This window comes from Rhinolophus ferrumequinum, chromosome 9 (assembly GCF_004115265.2).
Source record: "Rhinolophus ferrumequinum isolate MPI-CBG mRhiFer1 chromosome 9, mRhiFer1_v1.p, whole genome shotgun sequence".
Classification (NCBI taxonomy): Eukaryota; Metazoa; Chordata; class Mammalia; order Chiroptera; family Rhinolophidae; genus Rhinolophus; species Rhinolophus ferrumequinum.
The window spans coordinates 10,750,533-10,763,808 of NC_046292.1; the positions used below are offsets into that span (position 1 = coordinate 10,750,533).

Here is a 13,276-nt window from a genome sequence, read left to right on the forward strand (position 1 = left end):
AGGGCTTTGTCTGGGGATGGTGGGGAGGACAGTTGTCCCAGATCTCTTGCCCAAATCTTCCAAAAGTGGCATCAGACAAAAATCCTCTGCTTTGTGCTCAAACAGTGACCTGTTTGATTCAGCCACAGGAGTTTGAGGAGCTCCGGGAAGGGGAAAAGCCACGCAGTCTAGATCTGGGCTCAGCTTCTGCTGTGTGACTTTAGATGAGTGACTGCACCTCTCTGATCCTCCATTTATCATCTGCAAAATGGTGATGCTGTCCCTGACTCACAGGATGCTGGGATGAACTTAAAGGGCCTGGCACGTAGCCAGCATGCAACATGTTCTTGTCCCTCACCATGCCCCCCACGCCCCAGCTCCTACCCTCTGTTGGGCTGGGACAAAGTCTGGGCATTTACCCAGAGCTTTGTCATTTGAGAGGCAGTTTTCTCCGATTGGAGTTGCTGGACACAAGGATCAAGTCTCAGTTCCTCCCCAGGCCTTGGAGCACCCCCCACCTTGATTTGCTGCCCCTGCTCCAGTTTGTTGGTCTCCTTCCCTCTTCTGAGGAAGGTGGGCTGTCAGGACAGGACTGGGGAGGCCTGTGCAGGCTTCAGAGTCAGGCAAACCTGGGTGGGAGTCCTGGCTCTGCCCCTCGGCCTCTGTGACCTTGGACAAGCAGCCTCACCTCTCTGAGACTCCATTTCTTTACATCAGGATAATGCTGCCCTCCTCGCCACCCCCCACATTGGGCTCCATGAGTGCTCACTGATTTGGGGGGCAGGTGAGCACAGAGCCTGGTGCACAGCAAGGGGGCTCTAGTGACAGCACCCCTCGCCTTTGCCCCAGTCCTTCCTCCCTTCTCCCTGCTCTGCGTTTTCAAACCCTCCAGGCCTAGCTCTGAAAGTCCAGGTCCCTGATCATCAGCCCCCAAGATGACCCCTCACCATCCTGCTGTGTGCATGAGCTTCCCTCCAATCCCCAAGTCCGGGGTCCCCCAGCCTGTGGCATGAGCCTGGTGGCTCTGGTAGGTTGGGGGGAGCCCCTGCTCCCCGCCCCTCGGCCTCTCTGGCCTGCACTGCACGGCTCAGCGGGCCTGGGCAGTTCCAGGTGGTTTGTCAAGGACGTTTCTAATGGCCATGGTAAACCCCGGGCAGGGGGGAGGAAGCGGGCATGATGTTGATTGGTGGAACATGCACCTGTCCAGGTACAACTGAGCTGCAGGCAAAGAGTCTCTGTTAGAGGAGGGCCGTGGGGAGCCGCAGCAGGGCCATCAGACACAGGTGAGGGGCTGCTGGGTGCGGAGCTGGGGGTGGACTTGGATGGAGCCTTCCAGAGCAGGAAGGGCAGAAGCAGGAGGGGGGAGAGCAGGGAGCCAGCACCTCATTTCGACCCTCACGGCTCTCCTGGGCCTGGGGTTTTTGTGCCTCAGAGGCCTGAGCTGAGGGGGAAGGGGCTCAAGGAAGGGCATGGGGAGTCAGAGCAGTCTGTGGGGGCCCCACAGTGAGAAGGTGACTCCACTGGGCAAGGAGACTGCTCCGAAACAATAAAGGCAACAAGTGTCCAGGGAGGGCAGGAGCAGTGGTCAAAGGAGGGGGAGGGGCTCTGAGATTTGGGGTCCGGCCTTGAGCAGTCCGCTGCTGGGCATGGAGGGGCACAACGAGGAAGCCTCGCCCCACAGGGCACACCAGACTCACGTCCCTGCTGAGAACTTCACACATGCACACGTATGTGTATCCACACACACAGGAAAACGCCACCTCTCCTTTTTATCTGGGAAGTAGCAATAGTGAAAGGGCCAAGTGGCAGGGTGAGGACGCTGGAGCAGCAGTTCACCAGGCGTCCATCTGTCTGTCGTCTGTCTGTCGGCTGCGTCAGGGACCAGATGGAGGAGCTGATAGGGCTGCGTGAGGGCTCCTCGGGGAAACCTGTGACTCTTCAGGAGCTATGGGGCCCGTGTCCCCACCTCCGCAGAACCATCCGAGGTGAGAGACAGGTCCCTCCCCTCCCCATCAAAGGCCCCTCAGGCATCACTGCCTCCCCAGGCTCCCCCTTCCCCACCCACCTGAAAGCCCAAAAGCTCTCATTTGCCCCAGACATCACTACCCAGAGGTTCCTGGTGGCGGGGAGGGAAGGGACCCGTCTGTCTGTCCATCTGTCCATGGGTCAGATGTGCTAGATGTCTGCCCTGTACCTTTTGGGAAGGCAGCCCCCAAGGCCTGCACACTGCCGGGGGCCTTGCTAGGGGCCCGGTGGGCGCTCTCTGGCCTGACACCAGCCCCACAGGTCCTAGGACAGCACAGGTGTCCTGCTAGATGCTTGTGTTCTCTAAGCTGTGAACCCTGTGGAGGTACCAGAGAGAGCAGTCACTCCCAGCACGCCCTCCACAGCCCTGTCCCTTTGCTCATTCTTCCATAAGTACCCCAGTATGGAGCAGGGGTGGGAGGATAGCAGAGTGGTCAAACGCCCCCTGGCAGGGCCCATAGGCCTGGCACCCACTGTGCTGCCAGCTTCACTCATCACAAATCCTGCTCTGCCCCTCACATGAGGTGCAGCTCTCTCTGGGGTACCCTGCACGGGACCACTCGCCTCGTTCTAGCCCCCCACGGCTCCTGCCCTCCCTGCCCTGAGCCTGAGCAGACCTCCAGGGAAGGGGCCGTTCCTATGCCCAACCCGCAGCCCTGGGCTGTGACCCTCTGCCCCTGCTCCAGGTGGCCTGGAGTGGCTGAAGCAGAAGCTGTTCCGTGTGGGTGAGGACTGGTATTTCCTGATGACCCTGGGCGTACTCATGGCCCTGATCAGCTTCGCCATGAGCTTCGCCGTGGGGCGTGTGGTCCGAGGTAAGCCCTTCCTGGCACGCACGTGTGCTCAGGACCCATGTTCCGGGAGATGCCACCTGGGCGGCCAGGTGCAGCGGGGTGGGGGAGGGGTCTGGGTGGGACAAGGCCTGGGTCTGGTCCTGGCTTTGCTCTTGCCTTGCTGTTTGACCTTGGGCAGGCTCCTGCCCGTCTCTGAGCCTCCGTCTCCTCATCTGACAATGAGCAAGAGACACCTGAATGTTTCCAAGAGCGCTTTTCCTCTGAGCTCCATGCTCCCCTCTTCCAGCTGCCCCAGCTCCCTCTCCTTCCTCCCTTCTTGCTCTCAACTCAGTGGAGAGCAGAGGGCACTTGCCTAGACCACCATGCTTCAGTAGGCTCTCTCCCCACTGAGGTCTCCTTGGAAGAGTGAGCGTGGGGCAGGAAGGGTCAAACACAACTTCTCTGGGACACTTGCTCAGGTGTCATCATGAGGACCTGCTCTGCACCAGATATTGTCTCAGGCGCTTCACACTCTGTCTCATTTCTCACAATGACTCTGGGAGGGAGGGACCATCACTAACCCATTTGACAGACAGGGAAACAGAGGCTCTGAAAGGTCGAGTCGCTTGCCCAAGGTTCCTTAGCTAGGGAGTGGCAAAACTGGGTAGGGATCCAGGGTCCTGTTCCTGCCTCTGCTTGGGGATCTGTCAGTCACGGGGTGGCCTGGGCCTCCCTTCCCCGAGTCTCCATTTCCTGGTCAGTAAAAGGGCACCTGAGGGCTTCAGAGCCTGTGGGTGTCTTCCTGACTCCTGGCTATCCATAGCACACAATTGGCTGTACCGGGAGATTGGGGACAGCCACCTGCTCCGGTATCTCTCTTGGATGGTGTACCCCGTGGCCTTGGTCTCCTTCTCCTCAGGCTTTTCACAGAGCATCACGCCCTTCTCTGGAGGTGAGCCTAGTCACCTGGCAGTCCCCACAGGCCAAAACCTTTTCATACCCCTCAGGCTTCTGATAGTGGGAGGCAGGAAGCAGTAACCCTATTTCCCAACTGGAGAAGCCAGGCTCAGAGGAGTCATGTCACTTACCCAGAGCCACACGGCCAGAAGTCCAGATCTTGACTCCTGGGTCGCTGATGGCTCTGCTCCCTTTCTGAGAGCTTTACTGGGCAGTGACCGGGAGCCTGCAGTGCTGGTGCCAAGGTTATTCCCAGGGAGGAGCTGATGGAGGGCACAGCTTCCCCAGGCCTCTCAGCTCTGCCTACAGCTCCAGGCCAGCAGAGGGGAGCTCCGGGGATGAGTCTGGGGTGGCCTGAGAGTCCATCCTGGGATCCCCCCATCCTGCCATAGCCGTCTGTCAGGCCCAGCTAGTAGGACATAGACAACTCAGGTCCCTCTCTGACCCTCAGCTTCCTCATCTGAAAAAGGGGTTTATGAAGCCTAAATCCTAGGGTTTAGAAGGACCTGACAAGAGGGTGATGTGAAACCCTGTGCAGGGTACTATTGCGTTCAATCCAGATTCTCCCTCCTCCCTCTGCCAAGGTTCTGGAATCCCGGAGCTGAAGACCATCTTGTCAGGCGTGGTCTTGGAGGACTACCTGGATATTAAGAACTTCGGGGCCAAGGTGGTGGGTCTCACCTGCACCCTGGCCACGGGCAGCACCATCTTCCTGGGCAAAGTGGTACGGGCAGGCACGAGACCACCCCCACCCACCCCACCCTGCCCTTCTGCTCTGTCTGCCTTTTCCCCATCGCGCCACCGAAGCTGGGTCAGAGGGGACTCAGGCGAATGTCTGTCTTGGAGGCTCACTCTTGGGGAGGAGGCAGGCTAGGTCCCCAGAGTGTGACAAAGGGACTGGGGAGATGGGTGAGGTGGGTGTGGAGAGGCAGCCATGCTGTGTCTGGATGAGAGTCCTTCTGCCTCCCAACCTTGGGCCCTGAGGGGAACAAGCAGGGGCCCGACTCCATGGGGACAAGCCGTGTGCCTGGTGCTCGCCCCTCCCCTGGCAGGGCCCCTTCGTGCACCTGACTGTAATGATTGCTGCCTACCTGGGCCGTGTACGCACCAAGGCCATTGGGGAGACGGAGGTAAGGGGCTCAGGGAGGGCTCCCCTTGGAGGAAGGAGAGGGAGGGGAGGGCAGGGGCTGACTCTGAGCCCGGGTCCCCCCAGAACAAGATCAAGCAAAATGAAATGCTGGTGGCAGCAGCTGCAGTGGGTGTGGCCACAGTCTTTGCAGCACCCTTCAGCGGTAAGACTCTCCCTTACACCCCTCCCCTTGCACCCTGAGGCTCCCCCACACCCACACCCCCATCCCCTGGAGCAGCCAGACTGACCAGCTCACTCCTCTGCCCGGCTGAGGGGCCTGGAGGAGAAATGGGGCTAATATCAGTCTTGGCTCTTGCAGCAGTCTTGCTGGCACAGGGTGGGGATGGGTGGCTGCCCGGACGCTTCAGGGTCCTTAGACAGACTTGGGTGTGAGATCCAGCTCTCTGTGTGGCCCTGGAGTTTACCTCTCCGAGCCTCATTTCCTCATCTGTAAAATGGGATCATAACAGTCCCCACCCCATGGGTCTATTGTAAGGATTGAGGTGGCTGAGAAGGGCACACACGGGTGGGTGTGTTCCCTGGGCAGCGGGGTGCCTGCCCTGCCCTCCTCGCCACAGGACCAAAGAGGAGGTGTGGCCATGTCTGCAGCCCTAGGAGAACAGGCCAGGAGGGGTCAGGGTGCTGGATGGGTGGAGGTGGGGTCTGCTAAGCGGCCATTCCTCCCAGGCGTCCTGTTCAGCATTGAGGTCATGTCTTCCCACTTCTCCGTCTGGGATTACTGGAGGGGCTTCTTTGCCGCCACCTGTGGGGCCTTCATGTTTCGCCTCCTGGCGGTCTTCAACAGCGAACAGGGTGAGTCCCCACTGGACACCTGACCTACCCCCCACGCCCGCCCCCTACTTCCCCCCTTCTCTCCATCCCTCCTCCTGTCTTCTCCCCTCTTCTTCCTCTTCCCTTTCCCGGTCTCCTTCTAGGAGGATAAAAGGGAGCTGACTTGTATTAGGAATGAAGGAGGGGGGGCCCTGGGAGTAGAAGGGGCGAAGCTGGCAGGGAGCAGGGGCCAGGCCTGGCGTGCGGGTGTGCTCCCTGATCCTCACTCTCCTCCTTGCCCAGAGACCATCACCTCCCTCTATAAGACCAATTTCCGGGCAGACGTCCCCTTTGACCTGCCGGAGATCTTCTTTTTCGTGGCGGTAGGGTGAGTGGGTGCCCTGGGCCCCTCGAGCCCAATGGGGGGGGTCCTCCCCAAGGCTAGAACTACTGTCCTTGGTCGTGGGAGGGGCTCTGGACTCACCTCCCCTCCCCCCAGGGCCATCTGTGGCATCCTGAGCTGCGCTTACCTCTTCTGTCAGCGAACATTCCTCACCTTTGTCAAGACCAATCCACTTACCTCCAAACTGCTGGCCACCAGGTGGGTTCTGGGCTGGGGCTGGGACCTCTCAGAGACCCTCCCCCAGGGTCTCCTAGCCTCCTGAGCCCACAACTCTTTTATATAGAGAGCTCCACCCCCTGATTGTACCCCGTCTTCCTACAGAGCCTCCCAAACCGCTCCAGCGCACACCCCACTTATGGAGCCCCCATTCCCTTATGACGTCCTCTCCAGGTCCCCACAGTCACTGTTCCCCCTGTTTACTAGGCTACCAACCCCTCCATATAGTAATGCCCACTCCCCCTTGAGTCTTCAACCCCCTCTCCCTCGCTGAACCCCCACTCCTCCACTGAGCCCCAAGCCTCTTACTGAGCCCACTCTCTTCCCCAAACCTTGTCTGCCCCCTGGCATTGGCACTTCAAAGTGAGCCCTCTGCCCTAGACGGCCGTGCACTGGCCCCACGCTGGCCTAGTAGGGCTCTGTCCCAAACTCTCCTATTAGCCTGACCCCTTGTTACACAGCCATGGTGGACTGACTCCCCCAGCTGTCTCGACCTGGAGAGGGCCTGGCCGGTGTCCCTGCTCTTCTGGTTCCTGTCTCAGTGTCAGACCCCAGGGTAGTGGGGCCTGAGCTTGTCTGGTGCCCCCTCCATGGGGTGAGGGCGTGAGGGAAAGGGAGGACTGGCACTGGAGCTTACCTCCCCCACTCCGCACAGCAAGCCTCTGTACTCCGCCCTGGCCGCCTTGGTTCTTGCCTCCATCACCTACCCCCCTGGCGTGGGCCGCTTCATGGCTTCTCGGGTAAGGGACCCTGAGCTGGGGCAACGGGAGTGGGGAACCCCGATTCATTGTCCACTTTGTTCCTGTCATCTCACTTAACCCCCCCCCATACTTAGAGGGAGAGGCTTCAGTCCGGCAGGTTCAGAGCCATTCCAAGGTCTCCCCTGCCCTGCTGGGAAGTGGCAGAGGAGGGTGTGAGGGGGTGGCAGGGACTACTGCCCTGCCCCCTCATACAGAATTCCCACCTACCCTGCTCCAGCTGTCCATGAAGCAGCACCTGGACTCACTGTTTGACAACAACTCGTGGGCACTGATGACCCGGAACTCGTCCCCACCCTGGCCTAAGGAGCTCGACCCCCAGAACCTGTGGTTCGAATGGTACCACCCACAGTTCACCATCTTTGGGACCCTTGCCTTCTTCCTGGTTATGAAGGTGGGTATGCCGGGCCCCCACCCCCGGGTGTGCGACTAGTCTTGGTGCGATGGGGGGGCGCCTCCCCACAGAATATAGCGCAGGGCCTGGACCTTCCACCCAGACTCTCTGACCTGACCCCTATCTGCTGTGTGGTCCTGGGCTAGTCCTTCAGCTCTCTGAGCCTGGGTTTCATCATCTTTAAAGTGGGGTAGTTACTGTGCCTTCCTCAAAGGGAAGGTTGAGAGGGAAGAAAGGAGAGGCTCTGGCACACAGTAGGCTCTTTGTCAGGGCGAGGTTCCTTCTGCCGCTCAGTGCCTTCCCTGACACCAGACACTGGCTTGGCGTGGGCCCGGGCATCCTTTCTCCCTGGGACACTCCTCTGTCCCCTGTCCAGTCCTTGCCTTGCCCACTGTGCCCAGTTGCCTCCAGCCTATGCCCCTCTGGGTTCCCCCACCCACAGTTCTGGATGCTGATTCTGGCCACCACAATCCCCATGCCTGCTGGGTACTTCATGCCCATATTCATCTTTGGTGAGTCTGGGGTCCTGATGGTCTTAGAGGTTCAGGTGATTGGGGCAGGGCTATGGCTCCTGGTCTGTCCGCTCCCTCCCCAGGATGGTACTGAGGTTGGTCCCCAAGGATGGAGGGCTGTGGGGGCCGGGTCAGCCCAGCTCCCAGTCCTCACGCCAAGTCTGTGACCAGGAGCTGCCATCGGGCGCCTCATTGGGGAGGCCCTCTCTCTTGCCTTCCCTGAGGGCATTGTGGCCGGAGGGGTCGTCAACCCCATCATGCCTGGGGGGTATGCCGTGGCAGGTAAGTGGGCCAGGTCCCCACTGGGTGGGCTGGACCTGGAGAATCAGCCAGTGGGTCTGCAGGGCAGAGGGGGGTCACTGAGCCCCCACTACTCTCTCCAGTTCCTGTCTTGTCCTTCATCCTCCATCTGCTCCCCTGCTGCTCTCCCCCTCACCGAGCCCAGGTATTGGGGCACTTCCAACAGTGGCCAGCGTGTGGCCTCTGGACAGTTCCCACCCTGACCCGTAGCCACAGCCACGCCAGCCTTGCCCTCTGCATGAGGCTGGCCCCTGGCCTGAGCTACCCTGCCCCGGCTCTGCCCCCTGCAGGGGCGGCGGCCTTCTCAGGGGCCGTGACCCACACCATCTCCACGGCGCTGCTGGCCTTTGAGCTGACTGGCCAGATCGTGCACGCGTTGCCGGTGCTGATGGCGGTGCTGATGGCCAATGCCATTGCCCAGAGCTGCCAGCCCTCCTTCTATGACGGCACCATCATTGTCAAGAAGCTGCCGTATCTTCCATGGATCCGGTGCCGAAAAATCAGGTGAGTGGAGCCTGACTCAGGATGGCTGAATGGGGAGGTGGTGTCCAGTGGACTGGGCAGGGACCCCCCCCCGCCCCCGCATACCCCACTGCAGCGGACCTTGGACGTGGGTGGCGTCGGAGGCACTGGCACACAGCTGTCCTCTTGTCTACTCTCCCAGCTCCCTGTGTGACCTCGGGCAAGGTTTTCGCCTCCTGGTCTTCCTTCTCTTACTAGTCATCAGGTTGTCTTCACAACAGGACGGATACCGCCCACTTATGGAAACTGGGGCTCAGAGCAGTGCCGTGACTTGCTCCAGGTCATACAGAGAGTCATCACCAGATCTGGGAGGTCGCTTCTCCACTCCCCACTCCTGCTCTGCTGTCCTCACTGGGGCATTGCGTGCTGGAGTGGAAATGGGCTTTGAGGTCCTCATGCAACCATACAGGACCAGAGCAGCCTCTGTCCCCTGAGAGGCAGGACCAAGGCTCTGAAAGTTCCAGGTCTCAGGTCCAGCTCCAAACACATGCAAGCTGCTACCTTGCTCTGGACCTCAGTTTCCCCATCTGTAAAATCTTTTCTTTTTGCCATCAAACTTTTTTTCAAATGACATTCTTTTGGGAAGGCTTCTGAATAAAACAGACCAAAGCTGGGGCAGCTGGTTAGCTCACTTGGTTGGAGCGCTGTGCTCTTGACGGCAGGGTTGCCAGTTCAATCCCCACATGGGCCACTGTGGGCTGTGCCCTACACAACTAGATTGAAACAACTACTTGACTTGGAGCTGATGGGTCCTGGAAAAACACACTTAAAATAAAATAAAAGTTAAAAAAAAAGAAGAATGAAAACCAGACCAAAGCTGGTCTGGGAGCAGGTGGGAGGCCAGGGGGCTGAGAATTCAGAGCCAGGCATTAGGTAAGCCAGTCCCCAGGTTCCTCTCTACCTCAGGGTTCTAGGAGTTGCTCATTCTGGGAATCTCTCAGTCCCTGCCCAAACTCAAAAACCAGCAAAACTCCCCCTGGGTGCCCCGCCTTGTCCTGGGGTCTGGATAGCTCCCCACTCCAGGACCTGACAGGAGCACCCCTCTACCTCCAGCTCGCACCGCGTCATTGTGGAGCACTTCATGAACCGTGCCATCACCACACTGGCCAAGGACACACCGCTGGAGGAGGTGGTCAAGGTCGTGACCTCCACAGACAGTGCCGAGTACCCTCTGGTGGAGAGCACAGGTGCCCAGCAGGAAGTGGGGGAGGATAAATGGGGAGGGGCATTTCCTCTACCTTCCTTTTGCATCTTGGAGGGTCAGGTCCAGGAAAGGGCAAGCAGGGCATTGAACCTGTCAGGCTGACTTGAACATCATTTCCCACTGGGACAAGTACAGTATGAGTGGGAAAGGTAAACTGGGGGACGTGGGGGACAGCCAGGTCTGCTCAGGGCCACTGTCAGCCTTTGTGTCCCTTTTGTGCAAATGAGACATGGTGTACACTTGGCAAGCATAGCAAAGCTGGATTTTGGTCCCCACTTGTCCTTTGGACAGGTACCTTGTATAGTGAACAACCTACACAGCTGTATGGGTCACCCCCATAATCACCCCAAGACGCAGAAAGCCACTTATGAGCAGTAACCCCCCCTATGAACTGCAGTTTCTTCGTCTGGAAAATAGGGATGAATATAGTAAGGAGTTGTCAGAGGTTCTCATCTTAAATGTCCCATCTAAATTGGGACACCCTTACCACTATCCCACAGAACATACCAGCTTCCCAGTTGAACATATTTGCATATGGAGGACTCCTCCAAGAGGCTTCACTTCCTGGGAACAAAGACAGAATTGGCCTCCAAGACAAAGTCCACTCTACCCTTAGAGCCACAGGAAGCAAAAAACTCGCAACCCACAGGCCTGGGCTGAGGGACCCTGCTGCTCACTCAAGAAATAGCTTTAATTGTTTTGTTTTTAAAGGGGGAGCACATCCAGGTCTAGTTGTAAGGTTTTCATTTTACTGGATAAGAAGCAAAAATATCAGGCTGTCCCCTCGAGACTGAATACCTGCAAACTCTGGTGATACCCTGCAGTGAGACTTGCCACATCACTAGCACACAGTAGGACCTCAGAACATGGTGACCTCCCGGGTTCATGCCTTCATTGGTCTGAGCCAGATGTGAAACTTCCTGCATCTTCATGCAGGTGTCCCAAACCTGCTCCTGCCTGAGGCCCTGCCACGTGGGGAACCTCAGCTCAGGGTGAGCAAACTCCCTCCTGGCCCCCTGGCAGCCTTATCCACTGGCTGTCAGGCCTCCATGTCAGAAGCTGAGTGACCTTGGGCAAGACAACTAACCTCTCTGTGCCTCTGAGCCTCAGTTTTCTCTTCTATAAAATAGGTGATAATAGTTCCTGACCCATAGGCTACTGCAGGTTCCCGAGAGAACACCCGGCACATAGTAGGTGCCCAGGAAATGCGAGTTCCTTCCTCATAATGCTGCTCACCCCCTCTCCCTCTCCACTTGTCCAGAGTCTCAGATCCTGGTGGGCACCATGCAAAGAGCCCACTTGGTGCAGGCCCTCCAGGTTGAGCCACCTTCATGGGCTCCAGGACACCAGGTGAGTATTCACGTGGAAGGGTCAGCAGGGTTGTGAGCGGATCTGTGGGACAGGAGGTTTGAGAGGGGCAGCCTGGGAATGGGGAGGCTAGCCCCATACCCTTCCCCCATCCCCAGCAGTGTCTCCAGGACATCTTGGCTGGGGGCTGCCCCATGGAGCCAGTGACCCTGCAGCTGTCCCCGGAGACCTCCCTGCACCAGGTAATGGGGTGAACTTGGGCATGGGGCAGACAAGGACCCTGGGGTAGAGGGGAAGAGCCCAAGAGGGAAACTTCAGCCCCAGCTTCCCTGACACACAGTGTGGCCCTCTGTTCCACTTGGGTCCGCTTCCTCATCTGCAAAACGAACATAGCAACTCCTGTCCCCTTCGAACCTCACTCCCAGGGTTGTTGGGACGATGCAGAGACTAGGGAAGTGAGAGGGATTGGGAAATAGAAGCCTGTGGGTGAAGAGAGGCAGTGGTTAAAATTAGGTCTTTGCATCAAGGCACACATGGGTTTCAATTTCAGATCCATCACATTCTCCCTGTGTGATCTTGTGCAAATTATTTAATCACACTGAATGCTGATACCCAGTACCCCCGCAAACACAGAGCCTGAAACATGGGGTCGGGGAGGGGCAAAAGCAGGCTGGGGATCTAAGAGGTCCTCACCTCTCTGTGCCACTGAATGATGCTTGATAACAGGGCCTTTCCAGTGGTCCCTTGTGTGGACTCTGGCGAGCCCTGGTGGTCACTTTGGGCATTGCAGGCCCTAGTTCTGGTGTTCCACCCACCATCATGCACTCACTTCTCCCTTCCAGGCTGAGACGTGGGGGGGTGAGGGTACTGCTGGGCAGAGCCGTGGGCAGGGCCTCCATCTCTGCTCAAAGCCCTCAGGTTAGGGAGAAATGGAAGGCCAGAGGGGGGGGTTGGATGTAACCTGTCCTACAGTGTTTCTTAACAACCCCTCCCTCCAGGCTCACAACCTCTTCGAGCTGTTGAACATTCAGTCCCTCTTCGTGACGTCTCGGGGCAGAGCTGTGGGCTCTGTGTCTTGGGTGGAGGTACCAGGGTCCCACGGGAGGAGCACAGCAGAGGAGCCACACTTGAGCAGGCTGGGGGCGGTGGAGGGCACCGATATTTGGAGGGGCTGCATGGGATTCTGAGGGGCCCCACTTCCTGGCCCCAAGTGACCACTGGGCCTGGCTACCCCGACCTTATTTTGTGGCCAGTGGCCAGCCCTGCCAATCTCTGGGCCTCAATGATCTGATCTGTGCAATGTGGAGGCACTGGCTGTAACACTCACCCCAGAATCAACCCTGAGGGGACTCAAACAAGACTGGAACCCCCGCTCTCAACTCCTCTACACCTGCCCTCCAAAATACCCTCTTTCTCTGTTCTAGCTGAAGAAAGCAATTTCCAACGTGACAAACCCGCCGGCCCCAAAGTGAGCCAGCCTGGAAGAATGAAACGCTGCCCTGGTGAAGGAGATCGGGCAGACATCTGCCTCCCTTCCTCCATCATGACACACCTCTCCCCTCCAGCCCAGCTCAACCCCTTGGCAAAGCAGGCAGCTCTGTCCAAAGAGGGCCCCATATTCACCACATTGCATCCTGGGTGGGACAAGTGCTACATACCTTGAAGGACAAATCCCACCCCAGACAGAGCTCAGAATGGGAGACAGCAGAAAACCAGTAGTGTGTCCTCAGGGAACGTTTACCAAATTCACCAATGAAGAGACTGGTGTACACTGTCACCAAGCGCCGGCACAGGTACCCTCTCTAGGAGTAGTTTGACTCCCAACAGGAGGCTCCTGAGAAAAATAAAGCCATTCCACAGAGCCACAGTGCACCCCTCCTCTTACCTCCAAGCGCGCTGACTTGACACCTCAGCTCCTTACCTGTGCTGGCCCTGAGCCAGCTCTTGGGGTCCCTTGTGGTCACGTGGGCACTGCAAGCCTGGGTCCCTGGTCTCTCAGTCCTCCTCATGCCTCCCTTCCTGGCA

General features: G+C 58.3%; 1 protein-coding gene across 5 annotated transcripts; it reads left to right on the forward strand.

Annotated features, from left to right (window-relative positions):
• Nucleotides 1-1,194: 1,194 nt before the first annotated feature.
• Nucleotides 1,195-12,818, forward strand: CLCNKA (chloride voltage-gated channel Ka). 5 transcript variants are annotated; one of them, XM_033115896.1, is made up of 20 exons: nucleotides 1,195-1,262; nucleotides 1,858-1,964; nucleotides 2,691-2,819; nucleotides 3,601-3,729; nucleotides 4,319-4,458; nucleotides 4,787-4,864; nucleotides 4,948-5,026; nucleotides 5,551-5,676; nucleotides 5,938-6,022; nucleotides 6,134-6,235; nucleotides 6,909-6,993; nucleotides 7,232-7,405; nucleotides 7,848-7,917; nucleotides 8,089-8,199; nucleotides 8,508-8,721; nucleotides 9,793-9,926; nucleotides 11,205-11,293; nucleotides 11,410-11,493; nucleotides 12,250-12,336; nucleotides 12,676-12,818. In XM_033115896.1, exons 2-20 carry the CDS (start codon nucleotides 1,865-1,867, stop codon nucleotides 12,721-12,723), a joined length of 2,064 nt encoding a protein of 687 aa, XP_032971787.1. In that variant the 5' UTR covers nucleotides 1,195-1,262; nucleotides 1,858-1,864; the 3' UTR covers nucleotides 12,724-12,818. The 5 variants fall into 5 exon arrangements, with proteins under 5 accessions (XP_032971787.1, XP_032971789.1, XP_032971790.1 ...); XM_033115898.1 differs by having other exon boundaries at nucleotides 11,413-11,493; XM_033115899.1 differs by lacking the exon at nucleotides 12,250-12,336 and having other exon boundaries at nucleotides 12,676-12,814.
• The last annotated feature ends 458 nt before the right edge of the window (nucleotides 12,819-13,276 follow it).

Bases quoted from the DNA above. Each gene is read 5' to 3' on its own strand.
- CLCNKA (XM_033115896.1), top strand. From the start codon at position 1,865: ATGGAGGAGCTGATAGGGCTGCGTGAGGGCTCCTCGGGGAAACCTGTG. The intron at 2,820-3,600 runs GTAAGCCCTTCC...GGCTATCCATAG, and splicing joins CGTGGGGCGTGTGGTCCGAG to CACACAATTGGCTGTACCGG. The intron at 7,918-8,088 runs GTGAGTCTGGGG...GTCTGTGACCAG, and splicing joins CATGCCCATATTCATCTTTG to GAGCTGCCATCGGGCGCCTC.